The sequence below is a fragment of the Danio rerio genome, chromosome 21, assembly GCF_049306965.1.
Source record: "Danio rerio strain Tuebingen ecotype United States chromosome 21, GRCz12tu, whole genome shotgun sequence".
In the NCBI taxonomy this organism is placed as follows: domain Eukaryota; kingdom Metazoa; phylum Chordata; class Actinopteri; order Cypriniformes; family Danionidae; genus Danio; species Danio rerio.
The window spans coordinates 12,782,798-12,810,000 of NC_133196.1; the positions used below are offsets into that span (position 1 = coordinate 12,782,798).

The 27,203-nt window shown below is 35.3% G+C and overlaps 2 protein-coding genes and 2 long non-coding RNA genes across 6 annotated transcripts in view; 2 read left to right on the forward strand and 2 right to left on the reverse strand.

Annotated features, from left to right (window-relative positions):
* gtf3c5 (general transcription factor IIIC, polypeptide 5) overlaps window positions 1-27,203 on the forward strand; it is a 678,526-nt gene that overhangs the window by 46,236 nt on the left and 605,087 nt on the right. The gene's annotated exons all lie outside the window — the stretch shown is intronic.
* LOC141379993 (uncharacterized) lies at window positions 566-2,333 on the reverse strand. The gene is made up of 3 exons (XR_012397186.1): window positions 1,904-2,333; window positions 1,721-1,814; window positions 566-1,215 (listed from the first exon to the last, which is right to left on the reverse strand). It is a non-coding gene; the product is annotated as an uncharacterized lncRNA (long non-coding RNA).
* On the forward strand, window positions 1,831-20,926 carry zgc:92275. Its single transcript, NM_001002612.1, has 7 exons — window positions 1,831-2,363; window positions 11,635-11,823; window positions 12,054-12,232; window positions 14,293-14,418; window positions 17,516-17,635; window positions 20,128-20,304; window positions 20,562-20,926. The coding sequence occupies exons 1-7, from the start codon at window positions 1,934-1,936 to the stop codon at window positions 20,721-20,723; spliced, it is 1,383 nt and encodes a 460-aa protein (NP_001002612.1). The 5' UTR covers window positions 1,831-1,933; the 3' UTR covers window positions 20,724-20,926.
* The window catches only part of LOC103909427 (uncharacterized), a 42,347-nt gene continuing 34,162 nt past the window's right edge, over window positions 19,019-27,203 (reverse strand). For all 3 annotated transcript variants that reach the window (XR_012397184.1, XR_659320.3, XR_012397182.1), the window contains 2 exons: window positions 20,540-20,754; window positions 19,019-20,329 (listed from right to left, as the gene is read on the reverse strand). This is a non-coding gene — a long non-coding RNA (uncharacterized lncRNA). The remainder of the gene's footprint in view (window positions 20,330-20,539; window positions 20,755-27,203) is intronic.

A 27,203-nucleotide genomic window follows, 5' to 3' on the forward strand; every position in this document is an offset into this window, starting at 1 on the left:
CCTATGACCCCCAAAATAACGATTTCAGTGACTCGCGACCCCCACTATCCTCGGAGGTGGTTACAAACATTCAAACGTTTCACACAATGGTGTACATACACCAATAGGCCTATATAAACAAAAGCAAATGGCATAATCAAAAAAGTGCCACAGTCTAACAATCTTATTATATTTTGTTGTCATTTATTAATTTATTTAATTTAATATTAACCTCATCTAATGAGACTGGTGTTTACTGCACAAGTCTATTCTTGATTTAATTTTGGAGACCTTCACTTGGAGATCATCTTGTTTAGTCAAGTATCATTTTTATTCTTAAAAAAAACAAAGCCTATTTTTAATGTACATAAGTGACGTAGAGGTTTCAAAAGTCTGCTGCAACTGATGCTATTAACATGAAATTTTACAATTCATCATATCACCCTGAAGGAATATAAAGAAAAAAATAAAATCAAAAGTCTGATATATATATATATATATATATATATATATATATATATATATATATATATATATATATATATATATATATATATATATATATATATTATTTTTTTTTTTTTTTATGTAACAAGCAAATATTGTTTTTATCTTCAGAAGGTTATGGATAAAATATGGCAATTCTAATAGTTTAATCAAATTTATTTGATTTTTGGAAATTACAAAATGACCCCCTCCTCACATTTTCCCGCTATCCCCACTTTGGGAACCACTGATTTTGAGAAAACACCTAAAATATCATTCGGTGTAACAGTAGTTTATAGCATGCACATCTAGAACAACAATTTGATGATGACATATTACAAGATTGTATTTAAGAGTCACAGTGCCGCCCCAAAATAACACAATTTGAAGTTTTTTATACTTTGTGTTCGATTACATTATTTCTATTTTAATAAATCCAGGTCAGATTAAGCATGTTTTTATAACATAAATATATCCATTATGTCAGTTGATCATGTCACCCATGTTTAAAATTTTATTTCTGTTATCTGGAAATAAAATATTAAATGGTCACTTACATTTCACAGGATTTCAGTGAATAACTTAAAGTGGAGGTGGCGCGGTGGCGCAGTGGGTAGCTCTGTCGCCTCACAGCAAGAAGGTCGCTGGTTCAAGCCTCGGCTGGGTCAGGTGGCATTTCTGTGTGGAGTTTGCATGTTCTCCCCATGTTTGCAAGGGTTTCCTCCGGGTGCTCCAGTTTCCCCCACAAGTCTAAAGACAAGTGCTAGGTGAATTGGGTAAGCTAAAATTATCCGTAGTGTATGTGTGTGAATAAGAGTGTATGGGTGTTTCCTAGTGATGGGTTGCAGCTGTTAAACATATGCTGGATAAGTTGGTGGTTCATTCCGCTGTGATGACCCCTGATTAGTAAAGGGACTAAGCCGTGAAGAAAATGAATGATTGAATGAATTTAAAGTAGATTTACAAAGAAAAAAAAGAGGAAATCTTTGGCTTAAAGTTTGGTTATTTATACATTGTTAATAAATTCTACATTTCTGAAAATACTCCACTGTTTGATTATGTTTATGGGAAATTCATGTTTTAAAAAAATATTATTATAAGAATTATCTCCTATTAAAATGACATTTCAGACTCCTTATGATAATTGGAGGTTATTGAATTGCTTTTGAAACTAATATGCAAATTAAAATTCATCATTTCACTTTGCTCATAAAATGCAAAGTACAGAGCAATACAGTACAGTGAACAATCTCACCTGCATGTGGGCGTGGCCTCGTGGATGTCAATCATGCGCTGCGTCACGTATCCAGCGCTCTTGAACGTTTTCCGGACTTGCTGTGTGTCTGACCCTAAGAAAAAAGCATGCATAAACAAACACGGCCGCTTTCTGTCTGCATAGAAACCAGAATGCAAAGGCGGGATTGTCGAGAGCACTGACCGTCATAGCGTATATGCCATCGCAGGTGTCATGGAGAATACACGGGCATCGCTGATGTTCAAGACGCTCGCGGTGGCAGCGATCGGTCTCTCCGCCACTTTCGTCATGCTCGTCCGGGATCCTTCAGATACGCTCTTTGGAGGAGGGTACCCAGAATTATGGAGGAGAACCGGACTGGCAGGAGCCCCCACGCGTGCAGCAGCCTGCATCTTCGCTGGGGTTTTCCTCCTGGCGATGGGATGGCTGTACAGACTGTTATTCGCCCCTCTGGAGCTGCTCCGCGGGGTGGATGAAGTGGGATACATCGCGGAGGATGGGCGCTCCCGTGCCCAGGCTGCCAACGAAGTGCGGCGGCGACGGAAGACCGGAGAATTACCTCCAGTGTATCCAAACGGCTGGTACCGGGTTTTAGACTCTCACATGCTGGAGAGAGGAGATGTGAAGAGTGTGACAGTACTGGGTAAGTGTAAGAAAACGTCAAGAATTGTAAATAAAACTACGCAGGTGAGGTAATCACCGTCAATGCAAAAATATTTGTTTTATTTCTGCATTTGCTGTAGTATGAGCATTATGGTGTCGCTTATTGATCAAATAGTTGTAACTCCTGTAAAAACAGATGTTTAAGCTAATTATATTAAATATATTAATCAATATAAAGAGTGTTACAGTACTGGGTAAGTAGAAACCCCGTCAAAATGTAAATAAAACTGCGCAGGTGCAGTAAAAAGCACCGTCAATGCAAAAATATTATGCTGTCGCTTTATGCTGTCACTTATCGATCAAATGGTTTTAGCTTTATGTAAAATAGCTGTTTAAACTAACTATATAAACTATATTAATCGATATAATTTTGAGATAGGACATCATTAAACATCACGGGACGCGTAAATGTTGGCCTACGTACGCATGCGTCAAGAAGAACGCGTCCCTGCGCAGCACAAAATGACAGAAAGCGTCTCAAAAGTTGAAGCACAAGAAACTTGGTTTCTTTGTGAACACATCCTTGTATCCCTACCTATATAAATCTTTTGAAAGCAAGAGTGCCTCCCTTGGCTTAAACACTTAACTGTAAAACATGAATAATAAAGAACAGACATCCAGAGTGTTTGTTTAAATGAGACTGTGCACATTTTCAGCCATGTGTCTTCATTAGAGTGCTCAGCGCAGACTCAGATCTGAGACTAAAATAGCTCTTCATTGACAGTTTTGTAGCTGGATGGGTTTTCAGGTCACTTCAAGAACAGAAGCTGTGATTTGCATTCTGTCATTCCGGCTTGAAATCAATAATGCAGCAGTTTTGTGGTATATGTCACATGTCTGTGTATTATTATTACACTGAGAAAGATCATCTAAATTTGCAATATTTCATTATTCTTTATTTCTTCTTTTTGTTCTTGCAGCTAAACATGGTTGCTAGGAGCTAGTATCTCCAAGGGGCTAATATCTCTAAGGTTTCTTATTCAGTTTAATTAGGCTCCACATTTGATTATTTTTACTTAATTTGTATAAATGTAAATTCTTACTTTGGAGACAGGGTAACACTTTCGTTTAGGTCACAACTCACAATATTAACAAACCATTAACTAACACTTCTTGCTAAATGAACTACTAATTATCAGTTAATAGTAATAATATAATAGTTAATATAATAGTTAATAAGGTAGTGGTTGGGTTTAGGTTTTAGGTAAAGGATGCAGAATAAGATCATGCTTTATTACTACCGAAGAACAGTTATTATCTTAATATAGGCAGGTAATAAATCAGTGGTTAATAGCATGAATTGTGATCTAAACTAAAGTGTTACCTTTTTTAATGATCCCATAATCAGACAATATTAACATTCTGTTTACTCTGCAGGTCTACTTAAGTTTACAGGGATCGTTCACCTCCCAAAAAAATGCAAATTCAGTCATCATTTAATGATCTTCCACATGTTTCAAACTTGTTTTGAGTTTCTTTCTTTTGTTAAACCTAGAAAAAGATAAAGTGAACAATCTCGCAAATCCAGTAGTATTCATTTTTTCAACTATGGATGTTAATGGCTACCAGTTTCCAACCTTTTTCAAAATATCTTATTTTGGGTACAACAGGAAAAAATAAATCAAAAAGGTTTGGAATAACCTGAGGATGAGTAAAGGGTGAGTAAATCAATTTTTTTTTTGCGTGAGCTATCCCTTTGAAAGGTGACCAGCAGAGGACCTAAGTTATGCCCCTTAAACATGCAAAAATATGACCTTAATAATGTAATTAAAATTAAAAAATATCAATTAACTGATCCCCTTGATTCTCTGGTCCAACAACTTGTGATGTTGAAAATTTAACTGTGACTTTTACTGACATATTTAGTAGATTTAACAGTCTAGTTGTTTGAAATAATATATGTTACATATACTAAACTGTAATTTACATGACAGTAAACTAATATGTCGATAAAAGCATGCAAAACAACATACAATTAAAATATCCTACGCATAATTTTACCCACTTTTATAATAGAATAGGCTACTGCATTTATTTAAAATCTCATTATAAAGTATGTATTATAGCATAATTTATACCTTTATTATTCGCCTTTAATAATATACTTGCTAAAATTTGACAAATAAAAGACATTAAGTTGGATGTTGGTAGAACTGGCATAACTCATTTGTTTGATTCTTCAGTTAATTGTGTACTCGGCATGCATTAATATCTTGGATTAATTTGTAATGCAAACTCATTAAAATTATTAAGGCACTTTTAAGCAATGCTTGTGATTCTGGGTAAATAAAATGCACAGTAGCCCCTCAATCATTTCAGACAGGGTTGCAGAAAAAGCATCTCTGACAAATATTCTCTATCACTGCTATTGTGCATCACTCTGACAGCCTGTATCCTCACAGGTAATGACCAGGGTAAACTCCTGTGTATGTGCAGGCCTGTCATTGTCTTTTGTTTTTAGCTTGACTTTTTGTTGTTGTCTGTCGCTTAGCTGGTTGCTGTGGAATGTCCTATCATGTTGCAAAGACCTTTTTGCTTTTCAGTGAAAACTCAAACAAAACACCTTTGTAGTTTTGTCTTAGACATACAAAGAAACACTGTTGTGCTTTTGAAACCTGGAGACTGCTTAACCTGCAATGCCCTTTTTTCTGCCCCTGATGACTTTGCCTAAAAACTTGGTGAGTGTCACTGTCAGAAATCTTACAGATAGCAGGTTTTGAGATATAAATTATACAAAAGACTTCAATTTTGGCCATAGTTCAGTTAACTAAAGCTTATTTTAACTTTACCACAGGGCACTCTGGCCAGTGTTTTTCTTTTAAGTTTATTTAAAATAAATAGAATTTTAAATATGCACTTGAAGCGCACTTTAGGTCTCAAATACATATTTTCTATTTTTCTATTTTTACGATCTAAGCGCAAAGTCTAAAGCGCATTTCTGAATCCACTTTTGCTATTATAAGGATAGGAAAATACACTGTGCCCTGGTGCATGGTTTAACAGGGTTGTGCTTGTTCTCTTAATGAGTTATGGGTGTGTTTTGAGCATAACTTGCATTAAACCAATCACCAGTCTCATCTCACATCACCTAAAAGAGTAAGTTGCGTCACACCATGGCACATTTGCTTTTTACATGGCGGACTTTGTAAGTGGAAAAACTGAACGCTTCACGAGCGAATAAAACAGTTAAACAGACCATCTGCAGTGCGAGGATAAAGAATGAGCCTCCTTCATTCGGCCTCTTTACTTTCTCTTTATTTTACTTTTGCTCTGTACTTTACTCCATTACTTTTATAAATAATACAACGATGTTGTATGCTCTCCACTGAAGACATCATTAGCCTACATATTTAATTTTGTTTGTTAAGCGCAAAGATTTGTTTTATTTTATTTTAAAACTATTACTAAATTCAGTTCTAATTTCAAGCAAATTAATAAATGAGCAATAATAACCAAGTGTGGTCAAAAAACTGTATAACAATGCGATTTGGAAAACATTGCAAATGATTAAAGATGAAAATGAGTTAAAATGCACATTTATAAATCTAATGCTTCTTTACTAAAAGAAAATAGGCCTATAAACTACTACTTATAGCAATAAGTGTACTACAAGAAGTTATATTATTAAATATTCATGTTAAAAAAGTTTTATCTAATAATTCCAGCCAGCTTCTAGTGAATTTGTAATATTGTCAAAAACAGTTACATGTAAAAAGGCCTAAATACATGCAGGACCATTCCAATATTTTGCTCGTCTCCAACTATTGACGGCAGATATCTCAATGAGAGAGAGAGGGGGGATATTTGCACTTGCGATATATTTACTGCTCTATTCATGTAACCTATCAAATGTAATGTTTAGACCATCACTGTGCCTCTCACGATCTGTTCACTTGCTCATTCACTCTCGTCGCCATGATTTCCGGGTATTTTAATTCATATTGGGGGATCTCGGAGCCGGTTTGATTTTGCAGAAAACTCGCAGAGCTTCCGAGAGAGGTCAGAACTAGACACTAGATAGAGGAGATAGCCCCACTTGCATCACAGCATAGGATGTGTGCGACAAGTCTGAAGAGCGGGGAGGGATACAGGACGTATTTGATGTCTGGGCGGGAGACGCGTGATTTCCAGGAGATAAACATTCTTTGTGAGCATTCCGGAGTCTCTATGCATTTGCTGGAGACTCCAGGAACTTTGAGAAACTTGGGATGTCTGCATCTGTATATATTTTAGCTTCAGTGACGCGAGCGCAAAACAGAAATGACATGCTGTTGTGTAAATAAAATATTACATACAGCTATTAAGCTTGTTTAACAAAAAAGTTGTGATCTGGCGCTATATGGATAAGACAATTAATGTGACTTCAAGGGGGGCGGGTACAGCCGTTGGGAGGGTGGGGCGCCCCCCTTATATTATGGTAGGGGAAACACTGAATACATTTAAATTCAACTGTAAATATCTTGCAATTGAGCATTTGGAAACATTAACTGCACAGCTCACACTCAAGTATGTTCTTGGCCAGCAGATTGTTCCCATTATAATAAGTACTCTTTTCTGAAGTATGCTACAGTGGACTTCTTCACAAAGCCGCAGACTAAAATGCAGCATCTCTGCAGAGAGACGGGTAAATTGGCTTTCCTTTAGTGATCTCAAAGGCCACAACATTTAATTGCATGCTGTTAGCACTAAAGAGTATTGATGCGGATTTCATAAAACCCTTAGTTAAATGGGCTATCGGCTAGAGATGTCTCCTAGGGATCGTGTCAGATAACAGATATGATAGCTGATCTCAGCTCAGCCTCAAACACTCTCTATCTTTCTCTCTACATAATAATGTCATTTGAAATGTACTGTATATGAGCTCTTCATTTTGCCTTTTTTTCTTGTTGTTTATACTTAATAGCAACTACCATACAGTATTACAGTATCACACCTATTTTTGCTAATGTCAGAGTTAGAGCTGCACGATATTTGAAGAATCTGATATTGCAATGTTTTATTTTTTTGCGATAAATATTTTGATATGATATCAATGATATTTTTGATCTTCGTATTCCTAGATCATTTGATGTACTTCATCTTGGAGATATTCCTATTAAACTTGAAAAAGAAGATAGGTATCTATTTAAAATATTATTGATAACAAGTAAAAAAGCTATAACCTGGATTTGGTATACAGAATATCCACTAACTAAAGACGAATGGTTTAAAATGATAACAGTAGTTGAGGAAATGGAAAAAATGACATGCACTTTGATTATAAAAATAGATCTTCGAAAAGAAAGTAATAGAGAGTAAATGGCTGACTTTCTCCATAATGACAATAATTATTATCTATAATTTACAATTACATAATATTAGAGGCTATGCATCATTAAGAGAATCATATATTTAAATATAAATACAAGTATTTCTTATCAATATTATTATTATTATTATTATTATTATTATTATTATTATTATTATTATTATTATTATTATTATTTGTATGTCTTGTTCCCACTGGTTATATGTTCCTAAAAAATCTATAAAAACTAAAAAAAAAAAAAAAGAAAAAAAAAAAAATATATATATATATATATATATATATACTTAGTTTTATAAATTTTTTTAGAAACATATAACTTTGCTTTTTCTTGTTTCTAGTCCAAATATCTAAAAATTATTGTTTTATCACCTTTTATCAAAAGAAACAAGTCAAAATGGTGTGTGTGGCACAGTGGGTAGAACGATCGCTTCAGAACGGTCGCTGGCTCGAGCCTCAGCTGGGTCAGTTGGCATTTCTGTGTGGAGTGTGCATGTTGCACACAAGTTCAAAGACATGTGGTATAGGTGAATTGGGTAAGCCAAATTGTTCGTAGTGTATGTGTGTGAATGAGTATGGATGTTTCCCAGTGATGGGTTGCAGCTGGAAGGTCATCCGCTGCATAAAACATATGCTGGATAAGTTGGCGGTTCATTCCGCTGTGGTGACCCCAGATTAATTAAGGGACTAAGCCAAAATAAAAATGAATGAATTTATAAGTCAAAATTAATAATTTTCGATCTGCCAATGGGCTAAGTAAAATAATTCTGTTTTTGGTTTGAGATGTGGATATTTGGACTGAAACGACAAAAAAAAAAATGTTTTTTTGCATGAATCCTATGAATTCCATATAAATAATTAAATACATTTAATCTTTTTTACACCTCCAAACATCATACTTTTTTCTGCCCAAATGTTTTAAACTCTCTTGAATTGTTCACTCATGGGCCTTAAAACACATACAGTATACATTTGTTTTTGCATAAAACATATCAATTCTGTATAAATAATGAAATACATTTACCCTTTGTTACACCTCTAAACATGATAATGTTTTGTGCCCAAATGTTTTAAACTCTCTTGAAATGCTCAGTCACAGGCCTTAAAAACACATGCAAATGATAAACGTTAACTCTATTATGGTTAAACTTAACAGTGACTTTACAAATCTCACGTCTTCTGTAGCTCCTGGTTGACTATAATTCAGATTCAACATTGCAGATCTTACGATGTGACTACTGCGGATGTACACATTGATATATCCATGCTGATAAAATATATATATATATATATATATATATATATATATATATATATATATATATATATATATATATATATATATATATATATATATACATATATATATATTGCAACCCTATAGTCTGTGTGTGGTAGTTTTTCAGTCGCTCCGCATTGCAGGCAGGTTAAACCCCTCTGGTCAGCATAACAGAAAAAGAGATTTCTGTTCCTGTAGCCACAAGGAGATCGAATGAGTGTGCAAATCAGGACTTTATAGCATTGCTGCACCTAATCCTGGTTATATAAAAATGGCAAGCAATATGGCCAATCATTAACTGACACAATTTACTGTTTGGTTTTAATTAATGGTTAACTTCACTGTGCAGCTCATGATACAGGAGACTTGATTACAAAAATCTAGGACCGTTTTACACACTCATAGCTTACTATTTCCACAAATGCTCAAAGCTTATTATTTTATTCTATATCTTATTTCATGCAATTCATATAGTACTAAATTAGTTTACAGCAATTTAATTGGATTATATTTTTTAAAAGGTATATGGGAACAGGAAACCACACCCCATGTCTGGGCATAAGAAGCAGGTTGGGCCTTTTCTGAAAGATACATCATTGAGAATAATAGTCTTTTACAGTTATCCAGTTAATTTGGAGGTAATGTTGAGTTTTTCAAACTTAAAGGAAACTTTAAAAACTTAAAATGCTCCTCTTATGCTATTTTAAAGCTTCAGTTTTGTTGTTGAGATCTCCTACAATTGGTTTACAGCTATCCAATAAAAAAATGTAGTCATAGTATACAGTATTTTGCAGAATCATCTCTTTTCTAAGTGTCTGAAATAGTTACAGTAACAGTGCAAGAATCCAGTCTTTCTAAAGCAGTGATGCCCAAACTAGGGCCTGTGGGCTAAAGTTGGTCCATGGTAACCTTTGATTTGGCCCACCATCCCATTTGAGATGAGACAGAGAATGATGGGGATGTTTCGACATTGTCAATTCAAATTTAATGTAACCGTTTGCTTGTTTGTTTTCTTGTTAAAAGCTAACTGAAATGAAATGTTTCAATAAAATGGCATAAATTAATATGATATTTTTACATGTACATATAGTCACCCGACAATGCAAAGACTCAAAGGCAGATTCTGCTTGACTAGTGTATTCAGCGTTGAGCTCCACTGTGCTACAAATGTGATTGTTTTTATTGCATTAAGTTACAATTTAAACAGTTATACTGCATTAGTTAGTAATATTTAAAATTGTTTTTCTATTTAGTTTGAAATATTATGAAATAAATTAGGAAATTACCCATGGCAACTTTAATAAAATATAGTTCGGTATATTTGCCTTCAGCCCACGGATATTTGGTTTTTGGCCCTTTATACGAAAAGGTTTGGGCACCCCTGCTTTAAAGCCTTGTGCACATCAGGGTTAAGGTGTTTTTTGACATGTATGCCAAAGTGATTTTCACTAGCGATGAGCCAAGTGAACATGCAAAATCACTCCCTGACATTAGATGGTGCTTAAAGAAAAAATAGAAATACCCCGGCAGACAAGTTGGTTGCTTCACAGCTTTTTTTGTTTGTTTTCTACTGAAGATTTGCACATTATAAAGCTTATTTTTTTAGAATTGTTTTTTTATAATTAGTTTTCTTTTTTGCTTAAATTAATATATATGGCGAGCCCAGATTAGTAAAGGCACTAAGATGAAAAGAAAATGAATGAATATATACAGTTGAAGTCAGAATTATTAGCCCCCCCTTTGAATTTTTTATTTTTTATTTTTTTAAATATTTACAAAATTATGTTTAACAGAGCAAGGAAATTTTCACAGTATGTCTGATAATATTTTTTTCTTCTGGAGAAAGTCTTATTTGTTTTGTTTCGGTTAGAATAAAAGCAGTTTTTAATTTTTTTAAAAAACATTTTAAGGTCAAAATTGTTAGCCCCTTTAAGCTATTTTTTTTATCGATAGTCTACAGAACAACCCATCGTTATACAATAACTTGCCTAATTACCCTAACCTGCCTAGTTATCCTAATGAACTTAGTTAAGCCTTTAAATGTCACTTTAAGCTGTATAGAAGTGTCTTGAAAAATATCTAATAAAATATTGCTTGTCATCATGCCAAAGATAAAGCAAATCAGTTATTAGAAATGAGTTATTAAAACTATTATGATTAGAAATGTGTTGAAAAAAATCTGCTCTCTGTTAAACAGAACTTTGGGAAAAAAATTAACAGGGGGGCTACAGCACACAGAGTTCTTAGGTCTTCAGAGAGTTCAGTTAAATGGTGATCTTATATAGACATAAATGTCAACATTGGCATGTGAAAATAAGGCATACTACTCTTTAATGATGTTATCATCATTGTTGATCATAGAAAGCAGGGCTGCACAATATATCATTTCAGCATGAATATTGCAATGTGTGCATCCACAATAGCCACATCGCAAGATATGCCATGTTGAGTTGGTATTATAGTTGACCAGAAACCACAGTTCAAAACACATGAGACTTGTGGAGTCACTGCAGAATTTAACCATGATCGAGTGAAAGATTATCATCTGCATGTGTTTTTAAGGTCTGTGACAATGTGAGGTGATGTTCAAAAGCATTATAAGAGCACTTAAAAGACAACGGGTAAATAAAAAGAAAATATAATTACTGTATTTGTATTTTCCTCCAGGGCAGCAGGTGGCAGTGTTCCGTGGGCAGGATGGCAAAGCCTATGTAGTGGATGCCTACTGTCCTCACCTAGGTGCCAACCTGGCAGTGGGAGGTCGTGTAGTAGGCGGCTGCATTGAATGCCCTTTCCATGGGTGGCAGTTTCGTGGGGTCGATGGGAGATGTGTCAAGATTCCCTATGCAGATAAAGGTAAGCAAAACTGAGATTTTTACATTTATTTATTTTTATGATGCCTGTTATTTATATTTATAAATTTCATGGCAAATTCCAGTTAAAAAACACACAAAAAACAACTATATTTTAAAATGTATAGATAGTATCAACTTAAGCACATACAATGAAAAAAAAAACATAAGCAAAACTGAGATTGTATTTTAGTTTCTGTTGAACTCAACTTAACACACCTGATGTGTTTTTAGTGCCAGAGTTTGCAAAGGTGCGCTGTTGGCCCAGCTGTGAGATCAACGGGCTGGTTCTGGTGTGGTTTCACTGTGACGGGCTGGAGCCTAGCTGGAGGGTGCCAGAACAGAGCCAGATCACCCGCGGGGAATGGGTGTACCGCGGTCGCACTGAACACTTCATTAACGCACACATTGAGGTGAGGCAGACATGTCATCTTGTCTAATGTAAAGAACACATTCAAAATACACTTTACTATTTGCAGATACCGTAACAACTAGGCATGGGCCGATATAGGTTTCTTGACGATATGGTAACCTTGGATATAAATATCACGGTTTCACTGTTTTGTGATTACTGCTGTAAAACATATTCTTTGTAAATGTTTGGGTAAAAAACTAAAACTTTTTTCCCAGTTTAACAGAATGTATTTTATTTTAGGAAACATTTATATTATTTTGGAACAGTAAACATGTCAGGCTAAATAATTAAAATTGATAAATGACATCTGCTATCTTCATTAGTTTCAGAAACACCAATTTCTTAACAAAGCATAAGAAACTTTCAAAAAAACTTTCGTTTACCTTAGGAACGATATAACAAAGTTTTTGCGGTTTTAAAACCTTGACTCTTTCAAATTGTGGTAAACCTTGTAACTAGTTATTGTCACATGCCTGGTAACATTTCATTTCAAAATAGTTTATCTAGCTGTTTGCAGTATGTTCTGAATTAATGAGCAATAATAAGAGAGTAGTCTTTTGGAAACCTTTTATGCAAAAAAAAAAAAAAGAAAAGAAATTTTAATTCATGTTCAGATTTGTGCTAGAAATGCAAGAAATAGAATAATTGCAAACTGCAAAGACAGTTGCAAATTAGTGCATATTTAATGAAACCATGCCTCATTTGAATAAGCAATACTGTATGAAGTATAAAGTACAGTTAGTTATTGTAGCAGTATTATTTTACACGGAGCCCAATGTTTTATGACAGGCCTGAAAAATATATCATCTGAGTATGGATATCGCAATGTGTGTATCTTCAAAAGTCATATTGCAGGATTAAATTATTTCTTAAAGATTAAAAGATAAAGATATTATTACATTTTATTATTTTATTTTATTTTTTACAATTTATTCAGCGATGACCATGTTATTTTACAATTGATTGTTTAATTTCTGTACTTAATTACTGTACTTAACTACAGATTCAAGATCTAAAATTTCGGTCTCAAGTTCTGTACTGTTAGACTTACTGGAAAGCCATAAAGCACTGTTTATTTATTTATTTTTGCTTATAGTTTATTAAACTTTGCATAGACTTGACCATCCCAGTCAATCTAAATGAATAAAGTCTTTCCAAATAGAACTTTTCAAATAGTCTGGTGAAATTTTATTCATATTGCAAAGTATATCACAGCAAAACAAAATATTGCAATGTCAGATTTTCCCAATATTGTGCAGCCCTATTTAATGAACACCAAATTCAAGATTTTCAAGGACTTATTAAATCACTAATAATCATGTATCAATCTTTGTAATTCACACCCCAGCATATACTGTATAGCCACATGAACGTCTTTGAGTACTTTGAAATGTAATGTATACATTTCGCTTATATATTACTTAAACAACTATTTTTACATTCAAAGGTCATAGTAATGATGAGGTTTTAAATGTTTCATTTTCTCAAATGTAAACTATTTTGATGTTCAAAGGAATAAAATAGAATTATTTGTATTAAATACTGTTAATATTCAAATATTAACAGAACTGAAATATTGATAAAATGCTCATTATTTGTCAAAGTTCTTGTATAAGATTTAAATGTAAGATTATTAAATTACAGTATGTTCTGATTTTGAAAGCAGCACAGTAAAAATGTATAAATAACACCATAAACTTCATCAAATTCAAGCATTTTCAGCGACCTGTGTTTGTTTTTAAGTACTTTCTAGGCCTTGAATTCTTGAAGTCTTAAATTCAAGTACTTTCAAGAAGAGTGGGAGCCCTGAATTTAGTATTATTCATATACTATGTATTGGTAATATATTGAATAAAAAGTCCATTTACATTAATTTGAGCAAATATTTGAAATTTTTATAAAATTTAGCTATTTTTGCTATTTAGCTAAAATTATTACTTTGTATAATTTTATTAACTAAATTGAAACATTTTATGGTGGCTATAGGTGGCCACGTTTTTTTCTCAGTGAAAATCATGTTCATTTTTAATTCACACTTTTGGCTTCGTCTTTCCTCAGGAGATTCCAGAAAACGCTGCAGATATTGCACACTTGGCTCATCTGCACACTCCAGGTATCGTCAGTGGAGTCGATCTGCGCTACACAAACAGCAAGACTTGGGAGTTTATACGGCACGACTGGAAGGTTTGATTCCTCACACACACACGCACACATCCTTAAGACAAATGGAGCAGGGTTATTTTAGCATTAAGATTTTATTTTATTTTTTATTTATTTATTTATTCATTTATTCATTCATTCATTTTCTTGTCGGCTTAGTCCCTTTATTAATCCGGGGTCACCACAGCGGAATGAACTGCCAACTTATCCAGCAAGTTTTTACGCAGCGGATGCCCTTCCAGCCGCAACCCATCTCTGGGAAATTATTTATTTATTTATTTATTTCAGTGTTGTTTTAGCATTAACATTTTTTTGTTGTTTCATTTTTACTTTCTTTTTTGCTGTATTTAGCACTATTGTTTTAAAGTTATTGTATAATTTTGTTAAAATCTGTAATAATAATTTGGTTAAAAACATTTTTCATATAATTTAACTTTTGAATTTTCACATTAGTTTTAGCAACTTTCATATTGTAATGTTGGTTTTGTAATTTTTCACATAAATATTTTGTTTATATTATTATACTTTGGGGGGTGGCGCAGTAGGTAGTGCTGTCATCTCACAGCAAGAGGGTCGCTGGTTCGAGACTCGGCTGGGTCAGTTGGTGTTTCTGTGGAGTTTGCATGTTCTCCTCGCGTTGGCTTGGGTTTCCTCTGGGTGCTCCAGTTTCCCCCACAAGTCCAAAGACATGCGGTACAGTTGAATTGGGTAAGCTAAATTATCTGTAGTGTATGAGTGTGTATGGACGTTTCCTAGAGATGGGTTGCAGCTGGAAGGGCATCCACTGCGTAAAATATGTGCTGGATAAGTTGGCGGTTCATTCATCTGTGGAAACCCCAGATTAATAAAGGAACTAAGCCGAAAGGAAAATGAATGTTTATACTTTATATTATTATTTTATATTATTATAATTTGTTATTATTGTGGTTTATCAGGATTTATTTTAAGGCTTAATGAAATTCATTTTATTGAATGATACATATTTTTATTTTTCATTTAATAGAAATGGGCTTCGTTTTAATTAACAATAATAACCTGGGTCAACAGTTATTACAACTAGGATACATGATAGAATTAAATCAGATAATACATCATAAAACCATAAACATATAGCAATATCTTGTGTATGTTCTGTTCTATTATTAAAAACATGCCACTTCCTTATATAACTCTGTGTGTTCAGGACATACTTAATTAAATGAGCCATATAACGTCACTTTTGTAGCATTTTCAGCAGCACTTACATATGGTACAACAAACATTACGTTTTTAGTAATATCTGTAGAGGAAGTCACGGTGGTGCAGTGGGTAGCATGATCGCCTCACAGCAAGAAGGTCGCTGGTTCGAGCCTCGGCTGGGACAGTTGGCATTTCAGTGTGGTTTTGTGCTCTGGTTTCCCACACAAGTCCAATGACATGCACTATATATGAATTCTAATATATGTATTCAAGGCTTTTACTGAGGAATATGATTAAGAAGATGTGCCTGATTACATACATTTTATTCTGATATATTATTATTCTATTTTTTTCAGCAGTTCACAGTATTTTCCTAATTAAAGAGATTCCTAAAATCCTCTCTGTAAAAATATTTGAGTGTATTTTGTCCCAAAAATTAAACAGAAATTGTGAACCTGACTTCATCCATTGTTCAGATTTTGGTGCTAGAAATGTATACAAATAAGTGTGTGTTTAACAAAGCAATAGCTTATTTATATATGTAGACGGTGAACTATATAAAACCTACGATACAAATGTTCTTAAATCTTATTGTAATAAATTAACTATGAAATTATGGTGATATTATCTATAGTTCTATTTTTAACCCTAATCACCTGTAGTTTCTTGCCTGTTTATGTAAAAACATGAATATTCAAATTACCCACGCCATTATTGGCTGACCTCTTTATTCATTCATACATTTTCTTTTCGGCTTAGTCCCTTTATACATCTGGGGTCGCCACAGCAGAATGAACCTTAACTTAGAATGAACAACTTATCCAGCAAATGTTTTCACAGCAAATGCCCTTCAAGCCGCAACCCAGTACTGGGAAACATCTATACATACTCATTCACACACACACTACGGACAATTTTAGCTTACCCAACTCACCTGTACCGCATGTTTTTGGGCGTTTGTGTGGTAAACCAGAGCATCCGGAGGAAACCCACACAAACACGGGGAGAACATGCAAACTCAAAGAAATGCCAACTGACCCAGCCGGGGCTCGAAACAGTGACCTTCTTGCTGTGAGGCGATTGTGCTACCCATTGTGCCACCGCGCTGCCCTGGCTGACGTCTATATGTCAATTAAGTAAACAAATCAGGAGCATTTCAAAGAGCTAGATCAATTCACGATCATATCCAATCAATCTTGATAGGATAATTCACCATAAAAACCAAAAACTCACCCTTGTTTCCATCCAAAACGGTATGATTTGACTGATAATAATAATTTTGTAAAAACATTTTTTATATCACATTAGTTTTAGTTAAATAATTTTGTAATGTTGGTTTTGTCATTATTTTATATTATTTTGTGTGCTTATTTCATTTATATATTCAAATAACTTTTTATTATTATTATTTATTTAAATATTTTTATTATTTAAGTTTATAAGGCTTACTTTTAAGACTTGAAAAATTAAATACAAATATAATCCATTATGGGGCGGCATGGTAGCTCAATGGTTAGCACTGTTGCCTCACAGCAAGAAGGTCGCTGGTTCGAGTTCTGACTGGGCCAGTACACATTTCTGTGTGGTTTGCACGTTCTCCCCATGTTGGTGTGGGTTTCCTCTGGGTGCTCCGGTTTCCCCCACAGTCCAAAGACCTGCGCTAAAGATGAATTGGATAAACTAAATTGGCTTTAGTGTGTGTGTGTGTGTGTGTGTGTGTGTGTGTGTGTGTGTGTGTGTGTGTGTGTGTGTGTGTGTGTGTGTGTGTGTGTGTGTTTGTGTGTGTGTGTGTGTGAATGAGTGTGTTTGGTTGTTTCCAAGTACTGGGTTGCAGCTGGAAGGGCATCTGTTTGTAAAATGATAATTGTAATCCATTCATTCAATCTTAATGGAATAATTCACCCAAACACTAACCTTGTCTTGATTTGTTTGTCTTTTGCAGGTGGAGTGGAAGCCGGAGCCGGAGCCAAACAAACATTGCTCCCAGATGTTGGTGAAACACGCGCTCACTGTTTTTGGCCGCCACTGGCCTCTTCTGGATCTGGATGTCTTGGCCCGACAGGTAATATGCAGAGCGTCCCACTAGAGGGCAGGAGTGAGCTGTGCAGACTGCGAAAGCGCCTGGAGACGTGCTCTGATTAACAGAAGGGAAAGAAAGTCATGGTTGATCTAGCAGACAACACTGTGTTGATCTCTTGTGTTCTGAGGGATGTTCACTGTATCTGAAGAAGGCAGACGAGTGCATACAGGGCATGCTTTTATGTCGATGAATATACTCTATGTGTGTGTGATGCTATTTACAAATGAGATGGCTTTGTTGGATAGTATAATGAGGTTACAATTATTGTTTTTTTTTTTTTGCTTTTTGTTCACATATTATTGCTTAAATTCAGAGCTAGTACTGCAAAAATTATTGAGCTTTTAGGTAATTTCACGGATGTTTTTTTTTTCATAATATATATTATATTACATTAATAATAGATGCAATAAATATAAAATACTAATGGTATTGTTACATTAAGCTAATGTGATTGTTACAATAGTAAATATATTAATAATATTAATAATAAATATAATAATATTGCATTATTAAAAACAATATTATTTAAAATATTTTAAATGTGTTATTTTAATGATATGTTTTTAATCTTACATTATTCCTGTTTTAAATTTAGTACATTAAATAATGTTGACTTACAGAATCGTTCAGCACAGTAACTTTTGATCATGTCTGTGCAGCAGCCATAGTTTCAGTGCCATAATTTTCCTTCATGGTCAGTTGTGCAACATTTCTTTTTGTGTGTTGTCTGAAAGGAAAGGTCTTGTTACCATCGTAACGGAGAACAATCCTGATGGTATGTGTGAACAACAGTTGTAATTCAAGGCTGTGGTGGATCTTCACTTCAAGTTAAGAAGTGTCTGAATGCTTGAGCTTGGAAAGTGCTGAAGATTCTGCCTGTTATGATTTAAATGATTTAACATTTTTTTAAATATAGCTATGTCCAGGTATTATTACATTATTATTTATTATGGTGAATATTATAATTTCAAAATATTACATTAAATATAAATTTAATAAAATATGACATTATTAAAATATTATGCTGTATTAACTGTGTGTGTGTGTGTGTGTGTGTGTGTGTGTGTGTGTGTATATATATATATATATATATATATATATATATATATATATATATATATATATATATATATATATATATATATATATATATTATAAATACAAGCTAAATTATTATTATATATTATTATTATTATATATAAGCTAAAGGTACTTAATACAACATTAAAAGTCCAATATTATGAAAATATTACATAATAAATATTACAACTATTTTTGCATATGTAGAAATTAATAGGAATCAATTAAATCATGCAGAAAATTGCAATTATTTGAATTTTAATTCAATCTTTTAAATCTTTTAACTTTTTATTTATTAATTTGCAACAAGGATACTCAGAGTCGTAATGCATTACTTTGCTACAGCAATTCACATGTAAAAATTGTTTAGATCATTTCTGATTTATTTTAGAGGCTAAATTCAAATCAAACACCACAGAACATCCCATACTACTTTAGAATTTTATGTAAGTTTTGTTAAAGTATGAATATGGTTCATATTCCTCAAAACATAGGGAGCGCCCTTGTATGGCCACCAATGGAAACTGGAGGTCATCTGGTAATTATGTCTGGTTCTGCAGCCAAACAAAATATTACTGAAAGCAAATTTCTTGAGATATTAGTTTCAAATTTAATTTATTCATTTTAATTTATTTATTTCAATTTAATTAGTTCAGATATTTAGCTTCAATTTTCTGTTTTAGGTCAAAGCTGTTTCAAGTGTTCCCACTTAGATATGCTTAGCATTTATAGCAGGTTTGGCATGCTGTCCCGGGAGAGAACCCTGAGCTCGGAGATATTTGAGCCCAGGGCTCCTGCCTGGTCAATAAGCATATCAGGGGATCCGAGATCAGGTAGACCTCGATAGCTTCCCCTTTAGAAAAGGGAGGAAAAGGAGGAGAGGGGGTGGAAGGGGGGATTCTTCCAAAACGAAGATAGAGCAGTAAGGAAAGAATTATCCATTTATAGTAAGCTAGGATCACTCTGATGGATTATTACTGATTACAGATGAGTGGCCAGCAGTGCTCAATCATATAACGTGCTCCTCTTGAAATTAGTTCATGAAACTTCACTTTGTAAAATACAAAATTTATGTAATAAAATAAAACATTTACTGTTTTATTATTTTCATAAATACGACAGTGCATATCTTTTGTTTTATTAACATTTTAAACGTTTTTCAGCTACAATCCGACATTTGTCTTCTTTAAATTGAGACCAAGCTTAAATCTGTGTACCAAAGCATTGAAAATTGACATTAAGTTAAACATGTCATTATAATGTCTATGTTGTTTAAAAAGTGAGGGCGGCAATTAAGGGGTTACTAATATACAATATTAGTAAAAATAATATACTGTTCTAATATTCTGTTACAAATAAAAAATGCATGTGAATGATATACATAATGTGTGCAGGTGGGTCCAGGTGTGGTTTTCCTGCTCTTTGAGCACAGTTTTCTGGGTCGGGGTGTGATCATGCACTGTGTTACCCCAGTGGAGCCGTTACTGCAGTGCGTTTCACACACCATCTTCTACCAGAGCAGCATCCCTCCGCTCGTACCCAAGTTCATCCTTCGGGCTGAGTGCATCCAGGTAAATCAGACTGAGATGTGCATATCTAAAATATCGAATTTTGCATTGTCTTTAAAGTGAAAGAACTTAAAATAAAAATAGGACGCTGAAAAAAATGATGGAAATTCCAGGCAGCACTTTTTTGCAAGGTTTTTACATCTGAACTTTAAAAAATAATTGTAACTTATTTTATTTATTTACAATACTAGTATATACTAGTTTTATTTAGTTACAGTAGAAATTATGATAATATTACCTGATGGTTTTGATTTTTACAGTTTGAACGAGATGTTATGATCTGGAACAACAAGACGTACATCTCCAAACCGATGCTTGTGAAGGAGGACTCCGCCATCCAGAAACACAGACGCTGGTTCAGTCAATTCTACAGTGAGAACAGCCCTCGACTGCGATACCAGCACGACACTCTCGACTTCTGAACATGAACTCTGCTTCCAACACTATGGGTTGCTAAAAAAAAAAGGCAGATGCCAATATTTTTTTAACACAAGCTGATATTTTGTTGATATTTAATACAAAAAGAAAATCATTATGCAAAAAGATTATTATGCAAAAATAAACAGTGCAGTTGTTTTATCATACAACATGTGCAAAGCCAACAATAAAGCAAATGCTAAATATAGGTGAGGTTGTATTTGGATTTTGTTTTATTCTTAATTTCATATCTTATATATCTAAATATCACAAATATAGCTGCAAACAGTGATCATGGGAGTCCAAGCACAACCCGTTTGAGCAACTGATGTTAAAAAGAAATCACACTGACATTAAAAATCTACAAAAAAATGTCAATAAAACAGACAAATCTTGACTTAGTTTAGATGACAATTTAAAGAGCCCCTATTATGCATTAAAAAGGGTCATATTTTGGTTTTAACGGTCTCCAACAACAGTCTAATATGCATGCAAGGTCAAAAAACACTTTCATTGTCTTATAAAATGCATTTATTTTTACCTAATTATCCCAACAACTCCCATATGATTCGTTCAGCGATTCATTTGTTCCCAAACCCCTCCTTAGCGCGAAGCTAATCTGCGCTGATTGGACCGATGACAGCCTGTTGCGATTGGTTGACAGCTTTCAGCACGAGACAGAGTGAAATACCCAGCACAGCTTATCAACAGAGTGCGGAGAGTATGTGTGAGCATACCTGCCAACACTCCTGTTTTTCCTAGGAGTATTCTGTATTTCAGACCTATCTCCAGCCACCCACCCATTTTGTTATTTATCCCGGAAAACTCCCGTAATTTCATCACCCTTGTCCATAAAGCCACCTAGGTCGCCTCTATGGATGCACTGGTCCTGCTAACACCACAGTAAACAGTACCCGGTTCTCAACAGTGTTATTCAGACATCTCACCCCCAAACCTAACCCCCCCGGTCTCCCGGATTTTCAGGTACAGATGTTAGCAGGTATGCTAACATACCAGCATATTGCTCTTTTCTTAGGTAAAACAGTGACACACATTCAGTATTAATCCACACAGTGGCAAAAGCTGAACTATTTTGAACCTTGACAGCCGCATGTGGAACAGCAGACGGTGGCCATAGCAACGACAAACGGCAGGGGAACGCAAGCTCACAAACGCATTTAAATCCGTAAACAAAGCAGCACATGTCTCGTTGTCAACGAGGCTTTATATAAAGAGTTAACCAGATACAGTACAAGTAGTTACAAGTAACAAAACACAATTAAATACATAATTTGCAAGCTAGAGAAAACAAGGAGATTCCAGAAGCACTCAAACAGCACAAGGCTGGGCTATAATGCCGAGGTATTTTTGCAAAAATAAACCTCAACCACTGACTCTTCACAGTTTCATCTTTGGGTAGAGAAAGGAACACTAACTTTCCCCTCACACTTCCAATAATATCCAGCTATGCACAGCATGACTTCATTCAACCGGCATCTGCTACAGTGCTTGTCTTCCGCTTTTTCTTTGATACTGTGGTTGTGGGCGGGGCCGCAGGTTTCAATTTTCCCGGGTTTTGCTTGGGCAACAATTGAGCGGGGCTTAAGTTTTGTATTGACGTCACGCCGAAACGGCTAAAGACTCATTATCAAGATGATTTATTTGACGCATTATGAGTCGACTTTTTTATAAATGAATTAATAGTTTTAAACACTGTGCACTTTCAGATTTAAGCCTTAGTTATATTTAGTACTTAGTTATAGATATTTCTCTTCACTTAGAGCTGTATTACACACATGGAAGGTCATTCTCAAAAACCCATTACATTACATATCAGCCCACATAAAGATTAAACCAGTTTCCGTTTCTTGATTGAAAAAAAAATAGTCTAGGAGGAGTTTTTAAAAAAGTCGGTTTTAAAACAGCACAAAAAATTATTTCATTCATGACAAAAAAATCCAAAGATATATGTTTTGTTCAGCTAGACTTAGAATAATAGTAAAAAATATGTTTCATTGTAACCTGAGGAGATATGAGGAAAAATTCTATTTTAGGGTCCGATGAGGGTGTGTGTGAATACCAGAGTAAGACGGGAGATTTAGGATCACTGTGGCATATTTGGTGTTTCTAGGATTTTTTTTTTGTCTAGCCCGACATTTTTAGGGCAGAAAAGGAATCATAAGAAAATCAGAATCACAAAGAGCTTTTTGTGTACAAGACCTGCTGTTTCTGCAAAGACAAAGGCGGTCCTGGGCTTGGCTGTTTTGAAGCTTAGATGACTCTCAGACTGTCCAATCCAAATGATAACGAGCAGCAGAACAAATAAACAAAAGGCTATTATGTGAACTGAAGCCAGAAATGTTTTACTCATGCTCACAGTCATGCAAACTTGTATGATGATGAAAATTGAACATTTACTCTCAAGTGGTTCCAAACCTTTATGGGATTTTTTTTTTCTTCTTCTGTTGAACACAAAATAAGATATTTTGAAGAATGTTGGAAAAAGTCACCATTGACATCCATAGTATGAAAGAAATCTCATGGAAGTCACTAGCTGGGTTTCCATCCTCCTGTGTTAATGCAGATTTTGCAGTATCATGTGAGAAACGAGTTATGGAAATGCCAAATTTGGAATAAAAATAACTTTTGTACTCTTGCTTGAAAAGCAATCAAGTTTGTATTCTTGCTTGATGAGACTTTGGAATAAAAAGGGTTCATGCGAATAATGGAATGGGATGTGGAAATGCAATGTTAAACATTACAGTCACATTACTCTATTAAGCTTGCCTTGTCTACTGTTGGTTACTAGGTTACCAATACTCCAGTCATCTACTCTAACAACTTGATGGGAACACCCCTGATTCACATTTGGGATTTTATTTAACTTCTAAAGCTGATTCGAATGTTATCACTCGATTGAATGAGCATTATCAGCTGATAGATATGGGCTAGTAGAGGGCTTCTGCACCTACTGGTTGGCTAAGAGGGCTGTCATCATACATCTGCGGTCGTAAGTTAATAAGCATTAAATACATTATTTATTACATTTACATTTACATTTAGTCATTTAGCAGACGCTTTTATCCAAAGCGACTTACAAATGAGGACAAGGAAGCAATTTACACAACTAAGAGCAACAATGAATAAGTACTAAAGGCAAGTTTCAGGTCTGTAAAGTCTAAGAAGGGAAGTGTTAGTAGTTTTTTTTTTTTTTTTTTTTTTTTGTACAGTTAGTGTGATATTCAAATAGGCAATTGCAGATTAGGAAGTGAAGTGGAGACTAAATAGTTGAGTTTTTAGTCGTTTCTTGAAAATAGCGAGTGACTCTGCTGTTCTGATGCAGTTAGGGAGTTCATTCCACCAACTGGGCAGATTGAGCGTGAGCGTTCGCGAAAGTGATTTTTTCCCTCTTTGGGATGGAACCACGAGGCGACGTTCATTCACAGAACGCAAGTTTCTGGAGGGCACATAGATCTGCAGAAGTGAGAGCAGATAAGGAGCAAGGCCAGAAGTCACTTTGTAGGCAAACATCAGAGCTTTGAATTTGATGCGAGCAGCAACTGGCAGCCAGTGCAAACGGACTAGCAGCGGAGTGACATGTGCTCGTTTAGGTTCATTGAAGACAACTCGTGCTGCTGCATTCTGGAGCAGTTGAAGAGGCTTGATAGAGTTAGCTGGAAGCCCAGCTAGTAGAGAGTTGCAGTAATCCAGTTTGGAGAGAACAAGAGCTTGAACAAGGAGTTGAGCTGCATGTTCAGATAAGAAGGGTCGGATCTTTCTGATGTTATAGAGTGCAAATCTGCACGATCGAGCAGTTCTAGAAATGTGGTCAGAGAAGTTTAGTTGGTCATCAATCGTTACTCCAAGGCTTTTCACCATTTTGGATGCAGTAATGGTTGCCCCATCCATCTGGATTGAAAAGTTATGGTGTAGAGTCGGGTTGGCAGAAACTACAAGCATTTCCGTTTTTGCGAGGTTCAGCTGAAGATGATGATCTTTCATCCAGTGTGAAATATCCAACAGGCAGGCTGAGATACGAGCTGGAACCGAGGGATCATCAGGATGAAAAGAGAGGTATAGCTGGGTATCATCAGCATAGCAGTGGTAGGAGAATCCATGTCTCTGGATGACTGGTCCTAGAGATGATGTGTAGATGGAGAAGAGAAGTGGCCCAAGAACAGAGCCTTGAGGTACCCCAGTGTTTAGATGCTGTAGGTTGGACACCTCTCCCCTCCAAGACACCCTGAATGACCTGTCAGAGAGGTAAGATCTGAACCATTGTATAACAGTGCCCGCAACGCCCAGTGACTCAAGCGTAGATAGCAGGATCTGGTGGTTGACAGTGTCAAAAGCAGCTGACAAGTCCAGCAAAATGAGGACTGATGATTTAGAGTCTGCTTTAGCCAGTCTGAGATCCTCCACGACCGAGAGCAGGGCAGTCTCAGTTGAGTGGCTTTTCTTAAAGCCGGATTGCTTGTTGTCCATGAGATTGTTTTGAGTAAGAAAGTCCAGGACTTGATTGAACACTACTTTCTCCAGAATCTTGGCCATGAATGGAAGCAGGGATACTGGTCTGTAGTTTTCAAGTAGCGTATGGTCCAGGTTGGGTTTCTTTAGCAGTGGGGTTACCCTAGCCTGCTTAAATGTAGTGGGGAATAAACCAGAGTCAAGAGATGTGTTAATTATGTGAGTCAGTGTTGGTATGACTGCAGGAGAGATGGCTTGCAAGAGATGAGAGGGAATGGGATCGAGTGGACAGGTGGTTGCATGGCTAGATAGCACAAGTTTGGACACCTCAGACTCAGAGAGCTGAGAAAAAGAGGTGAGTGTGTGTGGTGTTGGTGTTGTATCTTGCTTGTTTGTTGTAGGTGCAGCAAATTGAGCACTGATTTTTGCAGTTTTGGTGCAGAAGAATGTAGCAAAGTCATCAGTAGTAAGTGTGGAGGATGCGGGTGGAGGAGGAGGATAGAGGAGGGAGGAAAATGTTTTAAAAAGTAGGCGAGGATTAGTGGCATTGTTGATTTTCAGACGGTAATACGTCTGCTTTGCAGAAGTAACCTCAGCTGAGAAATAGGACAGAAGAGTTTGGTATGTTAAGAGATGTGCAGGATTTTTAGTTTTCCGCCAAATTCTCTCCGCAGCCCGAAGTTTTGAGCGATGCTCACGGAGAGCATCCGAGAGCCAGGGTGCAGGAGGACTGGCACGGGCTGGCCTGGATGCAAGAGGACATAATCGGTCTAGACATGATGCTAGTGTGGAGCAGAGTGTATTAGTGGCACTGTTCGAATCAAGTGCAGTGAGTTTGCGAGATGGAGGAAGAGAGTCTGAAACAATGGTGGATAGTCTATTGGGTGAGAGAGATCGTAGGTTTCTGCGAAAGGTAACCAGTGTAGGAGTGTGTGGCGGCTCAGGAGTAATGTGGATGTTGAGAGACAGAAGGAAATGATCAGATATTTGTAGTGGAGTTACTATTGTTTGATCAGTGAAGCAGTGTCGTGTGTAAATAAGGTCTAGCTGATTACCTGATTTGTGGGTAGCAGAAGTAGGTGCTCTTTATTAAATTTCCTTTTAATTGTATTTTATTAACGTCTACCCCAACCCTAAACCCAACCGTCACAGTAATGTAAAAGATCTGGATCTGGAGTCTTCTCTATTAGCATAGCTGATTAACCATGTGGATTGATGATAACAGCTATCTGAGCCTATAAGAAGGCCCCTGCTAGCCCATATCTATCAGCTGATAACCACTGATAATGCCCATTCAATAGAGTGTTATCGTTCGAAGCGGGTGCAGCAGATTGGAAATCCGACTAATGATTAGCGATTTCCAACATTCTTCAGAAGATCTTCTTTTGTGTTCAAAAGAAAAAACAGACTCAAGTATAGAAGTATAGGGTGAGTAAATAATGACAAAATTTTCATTTTAAGGAGAACTATCCCTTAAGCACATATACTTCTGCCATTCTTTTTTCACTCTTTGATTATAAGTAAAAAAAGTTGGAAGTTTTAGCAGTGATATAGCGATAACTGACATCCAGGGTCTATCCACACCTGCTAAGGGTGACATTTGGATAAGTATGCAAAAATCTGCTGCACACTTTACTTTTAATAAAACAAAAAAAAAAAAAAAAAAATATATATATATATATATACAGTTGAAGTCAGAATTATTAGCCCCCCTGAATTATTAGACTGCTTGTTTATTTTTCCCCCAATTTCTGTTTAACGGAGAGCAGATTTTTTCAACAAATTTATAAACATAATAGTTTTAATAACTCATCTCTAATAACTGATTTATTTTATCTTTGCCATGATAACAGTAAATAATATTTTACTAGATATTTTCAAGACATTTCTATACAGCTTAAAGTGACATTTAAAGGCTTAACTAGGTTAATTAGGTTAACTAGGCAGGTTAGGGTAATTAGGCAAGTTATTGCATAATAATGGTTTGGTCTGTAGATTATCGAGAAAAAATATAGCTA